The sequence below is a fragment of the Euprymna scolopes genome, chromosome 38 (assembly GCF_053919585.1).
Source record: "Euprymna scolopes isolate OS-2025 chromosome 38, ASM5391958v1, whole genome shotgun sequence".
NCBI lineage: Eukaryota > Metazoa > Mollusca > Cephalopoda > Sepiida > Sepiolidae > Euprymna > Euprymna scolopes.
This window is the reverse complement of record NC_136519.1, coordinates 76965761-76980760: the sequence shown is the minus strand read 5'-3', so window position 1 is coordinate 76980760 and position 15000 is coordinate 76965761. Positions and strand designations below refer to the sequence as shown.

General features: G+C 30.9%; 1 protein-coding gene across 1 annotated transcript in view; it reads left to right on the top strand.

Moving 5' to 3' along the window:
* Positions 1-15000, top strand: part of LOC145263198 (uncharacterized) — a 208543-nt gene that overhangs the window by 177176 nt on the left and 16367 nt on the right. The window contains exons 7-9 of the mRNA XM_080120265.1: positions 4647-4724; positions 7922-8019; positions 11477-11581. Coding sequence (XP_079976391.1) covers positions 4647-4724; positions 7922-8019; positions 11477-11581 — 281 coding nt within the window. The remainder of the gene's footprint in view (positions 1-4646; positions 4725-7921; positions 8020-11476; positions 11582-15000) is intronic.

The following is a 15000-nucleotide window of genomic DNA, read 5'->3' as shown; positions in this document are numbered from 1 at the left end:
TATACAAGCTTATATATTGTAGTACTTACCTTCATCTTTATTTACTCACCCTAATTTCCTTATCCCCTTTTCTTTCATTCACCCTCCATTCCTTACTTTCTTTCATCTATTTATTCATTCATTTTTTTTTTTTTTTTTTTTTAAATTAATTTTCCTACCCGGGTATATAAAGATCATATATCCATACGTGCATACACCCAAAAATACCCATATGCATACATTATTACGAGGTTCACCCAAAACAATCTATTACTCGTTTGGTTCAAATATACCTTCATACAGGTACTTATTTAGGTTAGTAATATTATAACTGCTTGATGAAGTAGAATATTAAGCGACTTACGTAATCCATACAGGTATGATCATAGTTGCGACCTCACCTATCCTCTTTGTGGGGGGGGTATTTGATGGGGGTTAGTTGTACTTATAGTTGTTCTAGTCTACTAATTTAGAGTTCCTTAAGTGCGTGTATTCTGAAATGCTTGCAGGATATAGGAGTTTCTTGTTTAATATTTAATAATTTTTCTCTGTCTTTAAACCTAGTTATCTCAAGTTTTCTGATAAGCGTAATGGACATGGTGAGATCAATGAGTGGCAAGTATTGGCCCTCCTAATAATCTTCCATTCTATACTAGGTGTTTTATTTTCTCTAACTAATTTCCAGTAATACAACGATAAGGAAATGTCCTTTTCATATGTTTGATTACTCATCGAGCGTGTATGTTCATAGAATCTGTTTTTGAAAGTCATTTGGGTACTCCCTATGTAGAATCTTTCGTCCCTTGGATTCTCTACCGGGAATATCCTAGCTTGGTATACCACTGATGAGGTCAGACATTCATTTTTTATTGGGCATTCCTCAGGCTTTTGACAGTTACATTTATTCACCGCAGTGTTTGCACTAGTATTTTCACCTTCTCTATTAGTCGTCTTTAAAATTCTTCCATTATGCTTTTTTATAATCCTTTCTAAGTTATCACTACAGCTATAACTTAATTTTAATGTATTTTTATTAAATATTTTATGTAATATATTATTTGGTGGGAAATGCTTGTTAATAAATTGTAAAAATTTTGTACCAAGTTTTGTTTTCAACATAATATTAAAGGGGGGGGGTGAACCAAATAATTTTCCTACCACGATTTCTAGATCCATTTGTGCTAGCGTTAGTTACTTTATATTTTATCTCTGTATATATATATATATGTATATATATATATATATATATGTATATATATATATATATATATATATATATATATTATATATATATATATATATATATATATAATTTAAAGGAGATTAGAATAATAGTCTAAAGAGCTAATTGTATTTTAATGTAATAGTGAAATTACTAGTTTAATTAAAATACAGGAAATGCTCGTTGTAATTTAGATATATAATAAGCTCGATAGTTAAATGTCCTAGAGCTAATTCAATATTAAGTAATGTGATTTATAATTTAAAAGTTTTAAAATTTTTAAAATTTAAAAATCAAAATTTAATTAAATTAAAAATCAGTTTCATAAGAAGGAACAACAACAAAGTCAATTATCTGTACGATCGTTTCGGAAATCCGTGCTTTTTATTTGTGGTATACATGAAGTCACGTAGAATAATTATACATAGTTTTTTTGGTAAGCACGGTCTCCTCATCAGCAAATTTAGGAGGATTTCTATTGAATTGAAAAGACACCAAAAATAAACCTAGCATTAAAAGTAAGGCAGATGAATCTGAAAAATTGAAGTAAAAGGTTTGGATATAAAATTTATAAGAAAATTAATAAGAAAATTTGTATAGGTTAGAGATAGAAATGAGTAGAAAAAATATATATATTTTTGAATTTACATAATAAATTTGATTTAAAAATATATAGATATATAATTACCTTTTGGTTTTTCTTTTTTTGAAATCAGGAACTGTATTTAAAGTAGTCATTTAGATGTTTGCTATAGCTTTTTATTTTATTGAATGATGAATTTTAAAAAAGGGCGACGCTCGTGCAGTAAATTGTTTCCGTTAGCGTATTTTGATTTAGAGACGCTACAGTTAATATCTATAGAGAGAGAGTTTTTTTTTTTTTTTTTTGCAAGTTTTTAAAAACTTGCAAAAAAAAAAAACTTGCATTTCAGCCCGGCGTTGCCCGGTTGTTTGGAGATGTATGCGAATCATCATCAGGTGTTGAAGTAAAAAAGTCCGAAGGAGCGAAAATGAGAATTAAAAGTGAAAACGAAAATATACAGTAAACGGCGATAAGTTAAAATACATAGAATCGATGAAAAGTCGATTAAAAATATAGGTCGATTATATTCGAGTATTAAAATCACCACGTTCGTGGACACCGTTAACGAAGTCCGTCCAGTACGAACTACGCAAGACATTTTAGAACGTTGCTGCTTTTCTCGAATGCGATATCATTTATAGTAGGTTAAAGGATTCGAATATATGATGCTTCAAGAATTTTTAATTTTTTAATATTTTTTTCATATTATATAATTTAAAAAAAAAAAAGAATCATAAAGCAAAGTGTCTGTGTTGCATTTAATAATATTTGCTTGAATGAAAAAAATGCTGCCTAAACAGACCAATTTTATATATATATATATATATATATATATATATATATATATATATATATATATATGAAGAAGCATTAATAAGAAGTGTAAACGAGAATTTACGCGTAAAATTTATTTTCCGACAGAAAACCTCAAACAAAAATGATTAATAAATCCTTATTCCGCGGAGTTTCAAAGAATGCAAAATTCTTCTCGTCAGAAGAAAGAAATATGTTAACAAATTTATGCATATAGCAACGCTAAGAATTTGCTGGTTTTAGCATTGTATGAAACGACATTATATGACGGTCGTCATAAAATGCAGACAAAATATTTGTAGCTTGTTTATAAAAATGAAAAACAAACCGAAATAAGTAATTCTAGGGTATAATGAAGTCTTTTGGTAGAGATCAATAAATGAAGAAAGTTCTTTAATATATATAAATATATATATATATATATATATATATATATTTATATTTATATATATATATATATATATATATATATATATTCGGAATTTCAATCAATATTAATTCACAGTTTATATATATATACAAAACAACATCTATATATTTATATATATATATATATATATATATATATATATATATATATATTCGGAATTTCAATCAATATTAATTCACAGTATATATATATATATATATGTGTGTGTGTGTGTGTGTTTGTTTTGTTTTGGTTTTAGCGATATGTTTTGAATGAATTCAATTATTTACGAAAGTGCATTTTTACCTAAATGCGAGTTTGTTTTTCTGTTTTTTTTTTTACTTCGCTTATCCACCCCCGATCACACACCCAAAAACACCCGGGTACCTACCGATTTTTTAAATTTTAATATCGAAACAGGCTTATTTACGCCATTTTTCATGTGTTCGTTTTCTGTTTTCATTGTTCGTTTGCCTTACGTTAGTTTTTTTGTGTTTTTTTTTCGATGTTTTGATTACCCCTCCCGCTTAAGTTTTAATGTTGCTTTCTTTTTTTACTTCGCTTATAACAAACAAACCTGGTCATTGACGTCGTCGTCGTAACGCTCTACGACTTCCGTGCCCGCACATGTCAATTTGGTTCTTACTTAAATAAATTCAAACATCTTTCAGTAACTCATTCTGGCTGGCCGATTTTATTTTCAAACTTCGCCTCAGGGCTTTGGGTTCGATCCTATCAACTCCCCCCCGCCCCCCCTGTTTCTTTTTTATTTAACAGCACACACACCTCCAAACACCCGGGCAACGCTGGGTACCCCGCTAGTAATAATAGAAGTCCGCGTTCATGCGGCTGTAGCCATGTTGGATCCTTGGGTCTTCTTGTTGAGCTCAGGGTCAGACGGGTTGGAGGAGGAGGAGAATGTGTCTCAAGAGAGAAGTTTGGGGGTTAGAAGAAGCATCATGGATGAGTTAGGTATCTGTACCTCCATCTGACTGAAAAATGAAAGAATGTGACCAGCGCCGTCTTTTATAAACTCTGGAACATTGATTGTGAAAGCCAGAAACAAAATTAAATAGTTGTGCAAATCAGAACTCAATCCGTGATCCTCGTATCTCAAACAACAATATATATAAATTTTTACACTTTTTTTCGAAACTTTAAAAATTAAAAAAAAAAAAAAAAAAAAAACGCACAGTGGTATTGCAGATTTGATTTCTGTGCTTTTGCAAATTCGATTTTTGTCCACACACTGCTCTAAACCTAATTCTAATTACCGTCTGGATTATAATTCCTATTCACCATGATCCTTCTCCAATCAACCCAGATAATCATTTTACATTTTGTGATAGATATAATATAATATATCAAACTAAATAAAAGTTTAGACTTCACCTAAATAAGGTAAAGCTATTCCAAACGTATAAACAAATATCTTTTTGAATGTCGAAAATCGATGACTACAGTCAACGAGAAAATGGAACAGGCTCTAAAATTTGTCACTCATAGGTTTCGAAATTGGTCTTCAGGCCTGACTCTCACTCGCATGATAAGAAGGCCTATGTAGACATGTAATTGTTTTTGTTTCTCGGTTAGTAATTAAACTTATTGACTATTATTATTTTTATTTTTTTATTTTTCAGGTGTAAATTTACGAACGGGCAACAAAGGAATCTTCCCATCTATGTATGCAACTGACTTACAATTTTTAGAGGAAGATGGTAAATAACCTTTTTTCTGATTTGTCAAAAGAGGAAGAGAAAGTGTGTATGTGCGTTTTTTACGTGTTTACAATGCTCGAGTTGGGAAGTCGGTTGAAAAAAATTTAGACTCTAATTCCTGATTCTGACTCCCTCATCTCAATATGAAAACCCTGATTCCAACATCAGCAAGCATTTCCAATTTTATATCTCTAAGACATTTTTTTTTTTAACCAACTTTAGGGTTGGGTTTTTCCAGCTAATTCTCGAATTTTGACTCAGAAGTTGGATAAAAAAAATCTGACTCCTGACCCTAGGGTTAGTAAAAAAAAAAAAAAATGGCTCCTGAAAAGATATTGAACTTTAATTCGCAAATGCTTCCAAAATTATTCACTTCTGATTTTCAACTCTATACTCCAGCTCAAAGGGTAGAGGTTTGTTGAAAAAAAACAAAAAACAACAAAAAAAACTTCCAGTTGGTTTAAAATCGAATCTGATTACTGACTTCTAGTTTGTGCTTACAATTTAAAATATTCAAAACTTAAATAGTCTATCTATATACTACTAAAACTGTGGATCTTGCTTGATTGGTTGTTCTTTTAGTGTCATCCATTAAACTGTGGATGACATCACAAAATGATATCATGTATCAGAGAGGTTATTTATTTGCTTCCCTACGAGAGCAAATTAGGCACAAGGCCATTTCTTAATGTGAAGAGGGAAGGGGAAGGCGACCAGCTCCCCTGAGGAGGTGGGGGAACTGGTAGTGACAATTGGTATCAAGGGTTTCTTCTACATTGACAAAAACTGATTGCTCAAGAGCAATGGTCTGGTATGTGGGGTAAGTATAACTTTTTGTGCAGCATCTGCCGGAACAGATACTACACTTTGATATATTAAATCCTTTATTCAGGCTAAGAATATAATGTGAATTCAAATTGAACAAAAAACTTAGGTACAAGGCCAACTCAAAAGGGGGAAAATGGGGGTCGTTGGTTATCCTTGTCACTCAAGAACTTTGATCTTCGGACCAAGAAGAGAGGGCAGGAGTGTTTATAACGTTTTATCTAAATGAACTTTGACACAAAGTGTAGAATGTAGGCCGTGGGTGTTGGGCCATGATGCCTTAGGATGGGATCGTATTAAGAACAAAATAAAATTACCAATGATGAAGAGTAACGTTTTTAGTCTCACTTCAAAAGGAATCTATTGCGGAACTACATTTGCACGCTCCCAACCGCACCAGTCTTCATCTAGCATTGCTCTACTCCCATGGCGAGGAAAAGTCCGTGATGACTGGAATAAAGGGGGAGCTTTTCTACATACAACACCTAGATGGAATGATTGTGAGACAAAAGATGAGTTCATAATCAATGATTTAAAACAAAAATTGATTACTTATGGGATACTTTTATGACAACTATTTGTTGACATTGAATTTGAAAACAAACCACGTTGTAATCAGTGGAGAAGCAATCCTGTTTTAATGTGTTTCACAGAAGGAAATTAATGGAGAGGTGGGAAAGGGTCTACTAATTTTCATATCAAGACGTGTTTTATATTTAAATAAAATTTTTAAAAAATATATATATTTCGATGCCCATGCAGAAGGTTACTTGGGCTTTCATTTCATCTAAAAGTGTAAAGTAAACATTAAAAAAAAAATTTAATGTGTAAAAAGAAAGGAGTTCCTATTTAGTCTCAAGAGACAATGGATAACTCCTGCAAAGGTGTTCGCATGAGGAATCTATTGCGGAACTACATTTGCACGCTCCCAACCGCACCAATCCTGGTCTAGCGTTGCTCTACTCCCATGGCGAGGAAAAGTCCGTGATGACTGGAATAAAGGGGGAGCTTTTCTACATACAACACCTGTTTTGTCATCCATTTAATCCACCCTGTCGGACAGGGTCATGAATTGCCACTCGGGGATAAGGGTTATTGTGTGTACAGTACTCACTGGGATAGTGTAGCAATAGTATTGGAGAATTGATAAAGTGTCATTACTTAGGGAGGCGGTTCATCAGGAATTTGTTTGTGTTGGACTTGAAGACATCCAGGTTGAAGTCGGGAGGGAAACAGGCAAGCGGAACAGAGTTCCACAGGCGTGCAGTTCTAAGAAAGAAGCTTTGTTCGTGGAATCTACGTTTTGATTTAGGCACAGATAAGGAGTGGGAAAAATTATTGACGGTGGTTTCAGCTAGTCGGGTGTTTTTTGAAAACGATTGGCAAGGGGGGACCAGCGAATGGAGCTCAGATGAGCACTTGCCATGGAAATAACGATAGAACAAAGACAGGCTCGATACGTCTCTTCTGTGGGAAAGAGGTTGCAGGGTAGAGAAAAGGGCATCCCCCACCAAGCCACGAAGTCTATTTTGTACTCTGTCAAGGCAGGATAGGCTGTTTTTAGTAGCTTCTGCCCAGATATGGCAGCAGTACTTCATCTTTGGACGTAGACTGTAGGTAGCAACTCATGATGCTTTGGGGTGGGATCCTAACAGCTGAGCCTTTATGGTTACATAAATAGTTGCGTGACTTGAAATCCTTCACTTCAACTAGGAGGTCAGAGAGTTCCGAGCAGATCAATCTGCTGATCATATCCTAGTTGCTATAAGTTCATCCCCAATTATATTATTCAAAATGATTCTTCTAAAAATCAAAACCTTATTTCTCCTTTGTATTTTTCCTCTAAAATTCAAGATACTAGAAGGCAGTGGCTGAGGGCCACTCGTGTTGTGCACAAAAGAAAATTACTAATCTAGAAGAGTAACGTTTTCTAAGAGTAATATTTCCACTCTCACTGTGAAATTTCCTTCTATGAGTATTCCAGCGCGACCGTAACTGAGATTGAACTCACTACACGAGCTTGTAGTGTAATTCAAATCTTGTCGGTAGCTGAATACTTGATGCTTCACCAGGGTTACCAAGGGTATTTTTTATCATGACACCATCACTAGACGGGGTGCTTATCACAGCTCAAGAAAGTCCCATCTACCCTTGAGAGAAGGATAGACTACACCAATTTCTCAACCTGGTAGTTTACCTTGCAGTACTATGAGTAATATTTCATGTATATTACTATAGTAGCTGTAACAAATGCTACAATAGCAACAAAAAACCCAAGAAAGGGTATTTTTATAGTCTTATCTTTTACATTGTTTGTATCATGCAAATAATAAATATTTGATCGTATTTTTTGTATGTTTTCAAATTTTCAGATGATGATAATGTCAAGAAATTCCAAGTAAAGTTTCTTGGTTCTTTAGAAGTGAATTGCCACAAAGGAACAGAGGTAATATGTCAGGCTATCAATAAGGTAAGACTCTTAAATTATTTTTACCATATCCTTTTTCCTTTTTTTCTTGTTCCTGCTTTCACAACCTTTAGGAATCCTTATAAGCTTTCACCAACTGTTTAATGACTTTTTTATGAAAATATGATTCATTTCATATTTATAGTTTCTTTCAGTGCATTAACCTGCAAAATTTATTCTATATTTTGTAAATACCTTTCCTCTGATGAGAAGAATTGCATTTTTCGAAACTCCACAGAATATGGTCTTTCATATTTATTTGTACCCCTTGTCGGATAATTAAAAATTCTGTATAACTTCTTTACAGGTTTATAATGTTTTTTTTTTTTTAATTTGAATTAATTTTCAATGATAAGATTTTTCTATTATATATATATATATATATATATATATATATATATATATATATATATATATATATATATTAGCGTTGGGACCATTAATTGAATCAGGAACTGAAAAAATCGAAACTTTATAAGATATCAGAAGCGGAAAACATTGTGCTTATTTTCCGATTTAAAAAAAAAAAAAAAAAAATTTTTAACTAATTTTCTATTCCTGGTACTAATGATGACTTGATAAATATTTTTTTAAAATTTTAAACTATCTGTAAAACTAAAATCTATAGATCCCAGCCCAACAAATATGTTTTTACATATGCACATATTACATGTTTACCCAAAGGTGCTGAGTTCAATCCTGAACGAAGGCAGTGAAAAGTAACATTCAAAACAAAAATATAAAGGAAAATCGTTATTTATTGATGTTGATAAACAAAGTAAGATAAGTTGAGAATAAAAATTAGAATAAAATTATAAAGCTGAATTTGGTTTAAATATAAGGTTATAATATATATAACATATGTGTGTGTGTGTGTGTGTATGTGTGTGTGTGTATACAGGGTGTCCCAATAAAATGTATACACTCTTTAAATAATCATAAAACCAACATTTATGATAACAAAGTAAAATTGCATACATCAAAATACTGTGAACAAATATAGAAACCAGCTAATTATAGAAAATGTTCAAATTATTGGCTGTTGTGGTCCATGAACAGCTGACAAACCTCACTGATTGGATCGAAAACGTTCCTAATCAGTTCAATTAGTATATTGACACATCTTCTTTCAATGGTTGCTTTCAACTCATTCATTGTAGCTCATTTTGTGGTGTGAATGCTACATCGCTCCCAAAAAGAGAAAAATCCGTGTGTGTGTGTGGGGGGGGGGGCTCAAATCCGGTGAGCGTGGACAGTACTCGATACTTCCTCTTCGTCGTAACTATCTGTTTCACAGGTGACTATTAAAATATGCTCTTACATCATACGATTTTCCTGTAAGTGGACCACATGTTGGATTCATGGAAGCATAGAACACATCCATTTTCGTCTATGAAAATTGAACTGGAAATAACTCTCATAGCTTAAATAAAAAAAAAGGACAACTGATGTCAGCTAATAATACTTTAAAATTAAATATAAATTAAATTAAAAATTAATTAAATAAATAAATTTGAAAGGATGTTTCTAAAAAAAACAATTAAAACAATTCTATTGCAACAAACAATTAATAACATGGAGATAAATATTAAAATAGATTTTCGTTAATGTAATATGCAAATGAGGTGACTTTTTAAATGTAGATTTCCTTTGAATGAATAGTTTATATAGAAATAGTGCTGGAATGAAAGTGTATGAAAATTAATTTGTGAAACAGTGTAACTTTTGTGCATATTTATCAAATTTTGAACAGGCAAACAGATAGAAATACGACTTTATTATGTGTGTGTGTGTATATATATACTAGCAAAAGTACCCGTCGTTGACTGGGTTCAAAAACAGCCTACAGAAAATGGACTCTGATCTATGAAAGTGTAATAGGTTATGAAAAGGAAGGGTTGTAAAGAGATAGCTTCGAATTTGGTGGTATCAAAACCAAAGCAAAATATGATGAAGGTAAAAATAAAATGGATAAACCCCATAATTTATTATACCATACCTGTTCACACTGAAACACTTATCACAATATTCTGTGGATCTATATTAAAAAACCTTGTTAAACTTTGTGACATATTTCCATTCTATGGAGGTCAGGTGTGAACGAACACCCCATAATTTTATTATACCATATTTCTTCAAGCTGAAACATAATTATCAAAGTATACTTACGCAGATAGATATGAAAAGTCTGTGTGCCTATTTCCATTTTATGGAGGCCAAGCGCGAATACAGACCCCACAATTTTATTCTACCATCCCTATTTAAGTTAAAACATACTTATCAAAGTATTCTTATGTACATCTATATCAAAAACACTTGTAAACGTTTTTTTTTTTTAATTTTAAAATTTTTTATTTCCATACTTTGTTGACCAGGCACGAACGCAGACCTCACAATTTTAATGAACTACCGTTCTGCCAGATCAAACATACCCATTCATGTGTCTCAATATATCTTCTATCATTATATGTAATCAGTTTTTTAAAATAGGCAACCATATAGGAGCCTATTCGTGACCAGACACACACACATACAGACATTCAGCTTTATATTATAGATATATATATGTCTGTGGAGATATGATTTTATCAATTATATTTCTCTTTTTATATATATAAATCCTTAATTTAATAAGTTCAATGTGATTACAGAGCATATAACAAATAAATGACAAAGTCTATATTCCAGATTTCATGATGTTGACCATCTTACAATTCTTAAATTCTTTAGACACTGACAGTTCTTAGTTCAATATGGTGTAATGTAAGCTAATAATAAGGTAATTTCAACTTCTCCAATTTTCGGATTTTATAATCATGCCCAAACGTATTTTCTGATGAGTTAAGGGCAAAATAGATTCACTGATTGATATAATAATTAGTGATTGCTTTTGCGCTACGAAACAGATACTGTCAAAAATTATAAATGTCAGCTGAATTAAAGGAATAAATTGTAAGATGGTCAGCATCATGAATTTGGAATATAGTTTTTTATCATTTATTCACTATATTGCTCTGTAATTACATTGAGCTTCTGAAATAAGTATTGGTATATATTATAAGAAAATATATTTCTACAGAAATATATATATACAGGGTGTCCACAAAGTCTGGCTACATTATGTAGCCAGACTTTGTGGGCACCCTGTATATATATATATATATATACATATATACACACACACATATATATATATATATATATATATATATATATATATATATATATATATATATATATATATATACACACACACACGTGCCCACAAAGACTGGCTACATGATCTAGAGGATGCTTCCACAAAGTCTGGCTACATAATGTAGCCAGACTTTGTGGACACCCTGTGTGTATATATATATATATATATATATATATATATATATATATATATATATATATATATATATATATATATATATAATTACATGTATCCTTACTTGCGCTTTTTCCTTTGTTTCAGATTGCATTGACTCGACGATCAACCCTTTCATCTACGCCACCTCCATTATGCTGTTTGGAAGTCAGTGACTATGGAATTAGAATGATTGATAAGAGTAAAACTGTGGTAAGTACATGTAAATAATTATTCCAGCTTGCTCGGCCACCATTTATTAGAATCCTCCATATTTCGTACTATTTATCATTCATCCATTGACAAGTCAGTGTCGTTATGCAATTGATCCACATATATAATTGCTGGCTTTCCTCTTTTTATTTTTTTGCAATGGAGTCACTACTTATCAAGGCTCGAAGACCACTAGAGGATAAGCGTTAACGGATGTAATATTGTAGTTTAGTAATCGTTAATGGTGTCAGTTGGGTGCAATTTGATTATTTAAGGAGACGTTTCAACAAGAACTTTGTTTACATTAGACTTGAAGGCGACCATACTGTAGTCAGCCGGGAAGCAAGCCAGTGGAATAGTGTTCCACAACTGGCTGGTTCTAGGAAAGAAGTTATGTTTGTGGAATCTGCATTTAGATTTGGGCACAGATAGAGATTGGGGGGAAACTGTTGATATTGGTTGTAGCTAGTCGAGTGTCTTTTGTGAAAGTTTGGCACAGGGGGAGCATAGATTGGAGATCAGACGAGCACTTGCCAGAAAAAATTTCCTTCTTTCTCTTTTTTGGCTCCCACACCAGTAGTTGTCATACAATGTTTTGCATCCTTCTACACATATGCTCAATAAACCATAACCTTCCCGCTTTGAGAACTGCTGTTATTTCTCATAGAAAAGACATTGCGAGTTTCTCTCTACTCTATGATTACTTCTATGGCAGGTGCTCGGCTGAGCGCCAATCTATGGCTCTTTCGCTGTAAGACGTTTGTAACAAATACTCGCCTAGCTACAACAGCAACAACCAACAACTTCCCTCACACACTAATGGTGCCTAAAACTAAATGAGAATTCCATGAACAGAGTTTCTTTCCCAAAACTGTCCGTCTGTGGAATGCAGTACCATGTATCTACTTCCCAGCTGACTATAACATAGTTGCCTTTAAATCTAGTGTAAACAAATTACTATTCAGCTGCCCTCTAAAATAATGGATGTTCTACCCAAGTTCCACCGCAACTGATCATGTTGTCTCACCATCTACCCAACACTTGTCGTGACTTAACCCTTATTCTAGAATGCCCTGCAGGCTTTGATGGCCTTCCAAGTACAACAACAACAACAACAACAACAACAAAATAGATCGTTATTTGTTATCCTAAGCTTCCAAGTGACACCTAGGACTGCTCTTCACATTCTCGTATAGGTACCATGTAGCCTTTTAAACATTTCATTTGATATTTGAAACCATCTACCTCTCTCAATATCAAAATGATGCGGTCGTGAAGTATAATAGGATGAATAAAGTGTTCTAATCCAGAATTAATTTATTATATGTATTTAATTATATTAAAAAACAAAAAATAAAGAAAAATCTGTATGATGTACGTACTTGTGACAAAGCGAAAATATCATATTCCAAAAATTGCATAAATTGATCAAGCATTTTTATTTTTTATAAAGGAACTCATTTTTAAGGGATTAATGGAAATTCGTAGGCATTACAATATAAATCTAGTAACTATGAATTATTGTTGAGTTATTGATTAATATTAAACTTTAAGTTAACTTTAATATTAATATTAATTTAATATTAATTAATACTAATATTAATTTAATATTAATATTAAACTTTAAATTAAATTAACTTTTGATTAATATAAAACTTTAAAACGGAAGATACTAGAATTTGAATAGGAACCATTTTATTTTAACTCAATCCAGATGTACCTTATGCACGAATAAATATGCAATTGGCATTTTGTTGCACTTTTTATCAAATTACTCATTTTAAAAATTTAAACATTTGGTCATATTTTTGTAATAGAGTTCTTTGCTAAAAGAGAGTACTTGGGGTGGGTGGGTGGGGTCGAATATAGCCACTACCCTCCCCCCCCCAAAAAAAAAACAGCCTCCTGGGGGGTATATTCAGAAAACTCTGGTAATTAGCGCATTTAATGCATTTTTAGTGAAAGTGAGATTTTGAATTTGGGGTAATTACCTTAGGGAGTTGGATTTTTTTTTTTTTTTTAAGTTGTAAGGGTTTCATCTCTCTTCTCAGTCTACCTCAATTAATCACTAAATATTTATTTATGTTATAGAAATAAATTTTATTTTTGCTATATCAGCTGTGATATTATTATATGTATTTCATTAATTATGCTGTGCAAATAAATTTCAATTTTGCTTTATTAGCTGTGATATTATCATATTTCCAGGAAATGTTTACGGGTTTGTATTACTGTACACATAGATTACAAAAAAGTTGTCAAAAAACAAATATATAACAAATAAATGTTATCAAAGGCAAGATAAGTTACTTTTCTACCAAACTGGATATATTTTTCGTGTTTTTATTCAATGTAACATGTTTATTCAGCTCGAAAAACATACATTGTTTACCGATGTATTGGAAAATTCAAAATGGCGCCCGACTCTCTCTTTAACACAGTAAGTTCGGGAAAAGGTGTTATAAATAATAAACTAGACAAAATACTATTAAAAAACCACCGAATATATGTCAACCTATGTCACGGTAATATATATTGAGCGAGTTTCTAACAGTATTTTGTCTAGTTTTATATTTATAGCACCTTTTCTCAAACTTTAAAGAGAGAGTCGGGCGCTTTTTTGAATGTTCCAATACATCGGTAAACACAGTTTGTTTTTCGAGCTGAATAAACATGTTACATTAAATAAAAACACTGAAAACATATCCAGTTAGGTAGAAAAGTAACTTATCTTGCCTTTGATAACATTTATTTGTTATATATTTGTTTTTTGACAACTTTTTCGAATCTATGTGTACAGTAATACAAACCCATGTTTACATTATAATAATTGTGACATTTATTATAATTATATTAATATAATATATGTATTTATTATAATTATATTAATATAATATATGTATTTATTATAATTATATTAATATAATATATGAATTTATTATAATTATATTAATATAATATATGTATTTATTATAATTATATTAATATAATATATGAATTTATTATAATTATATTAATATAATATATGTATTTATTATAATTATATTAATATAATATATGAATTTATTATAATTATATTAATATAATATATGTATTTATTATAATTATATTAATATAATATATGTATTTATTATAATTATATTAATATAATATATGTATTTATTATAATTATATTAATATATGTATTTATTATAATTATATTAATATAATATATGTATTTATTATAATTATATTAATATAATATATGTATTTATTATAATTATATTAATATGATATATGTATTTATTATAATTATATTAATATATGTATTTATTATAATTATATTAATATAATATATGTATTTATTATAATTATATTAATATGATATATGTATGTTATTTATGATTTTATTTGCAGTTTATTCTATTGATTTCTTTTTA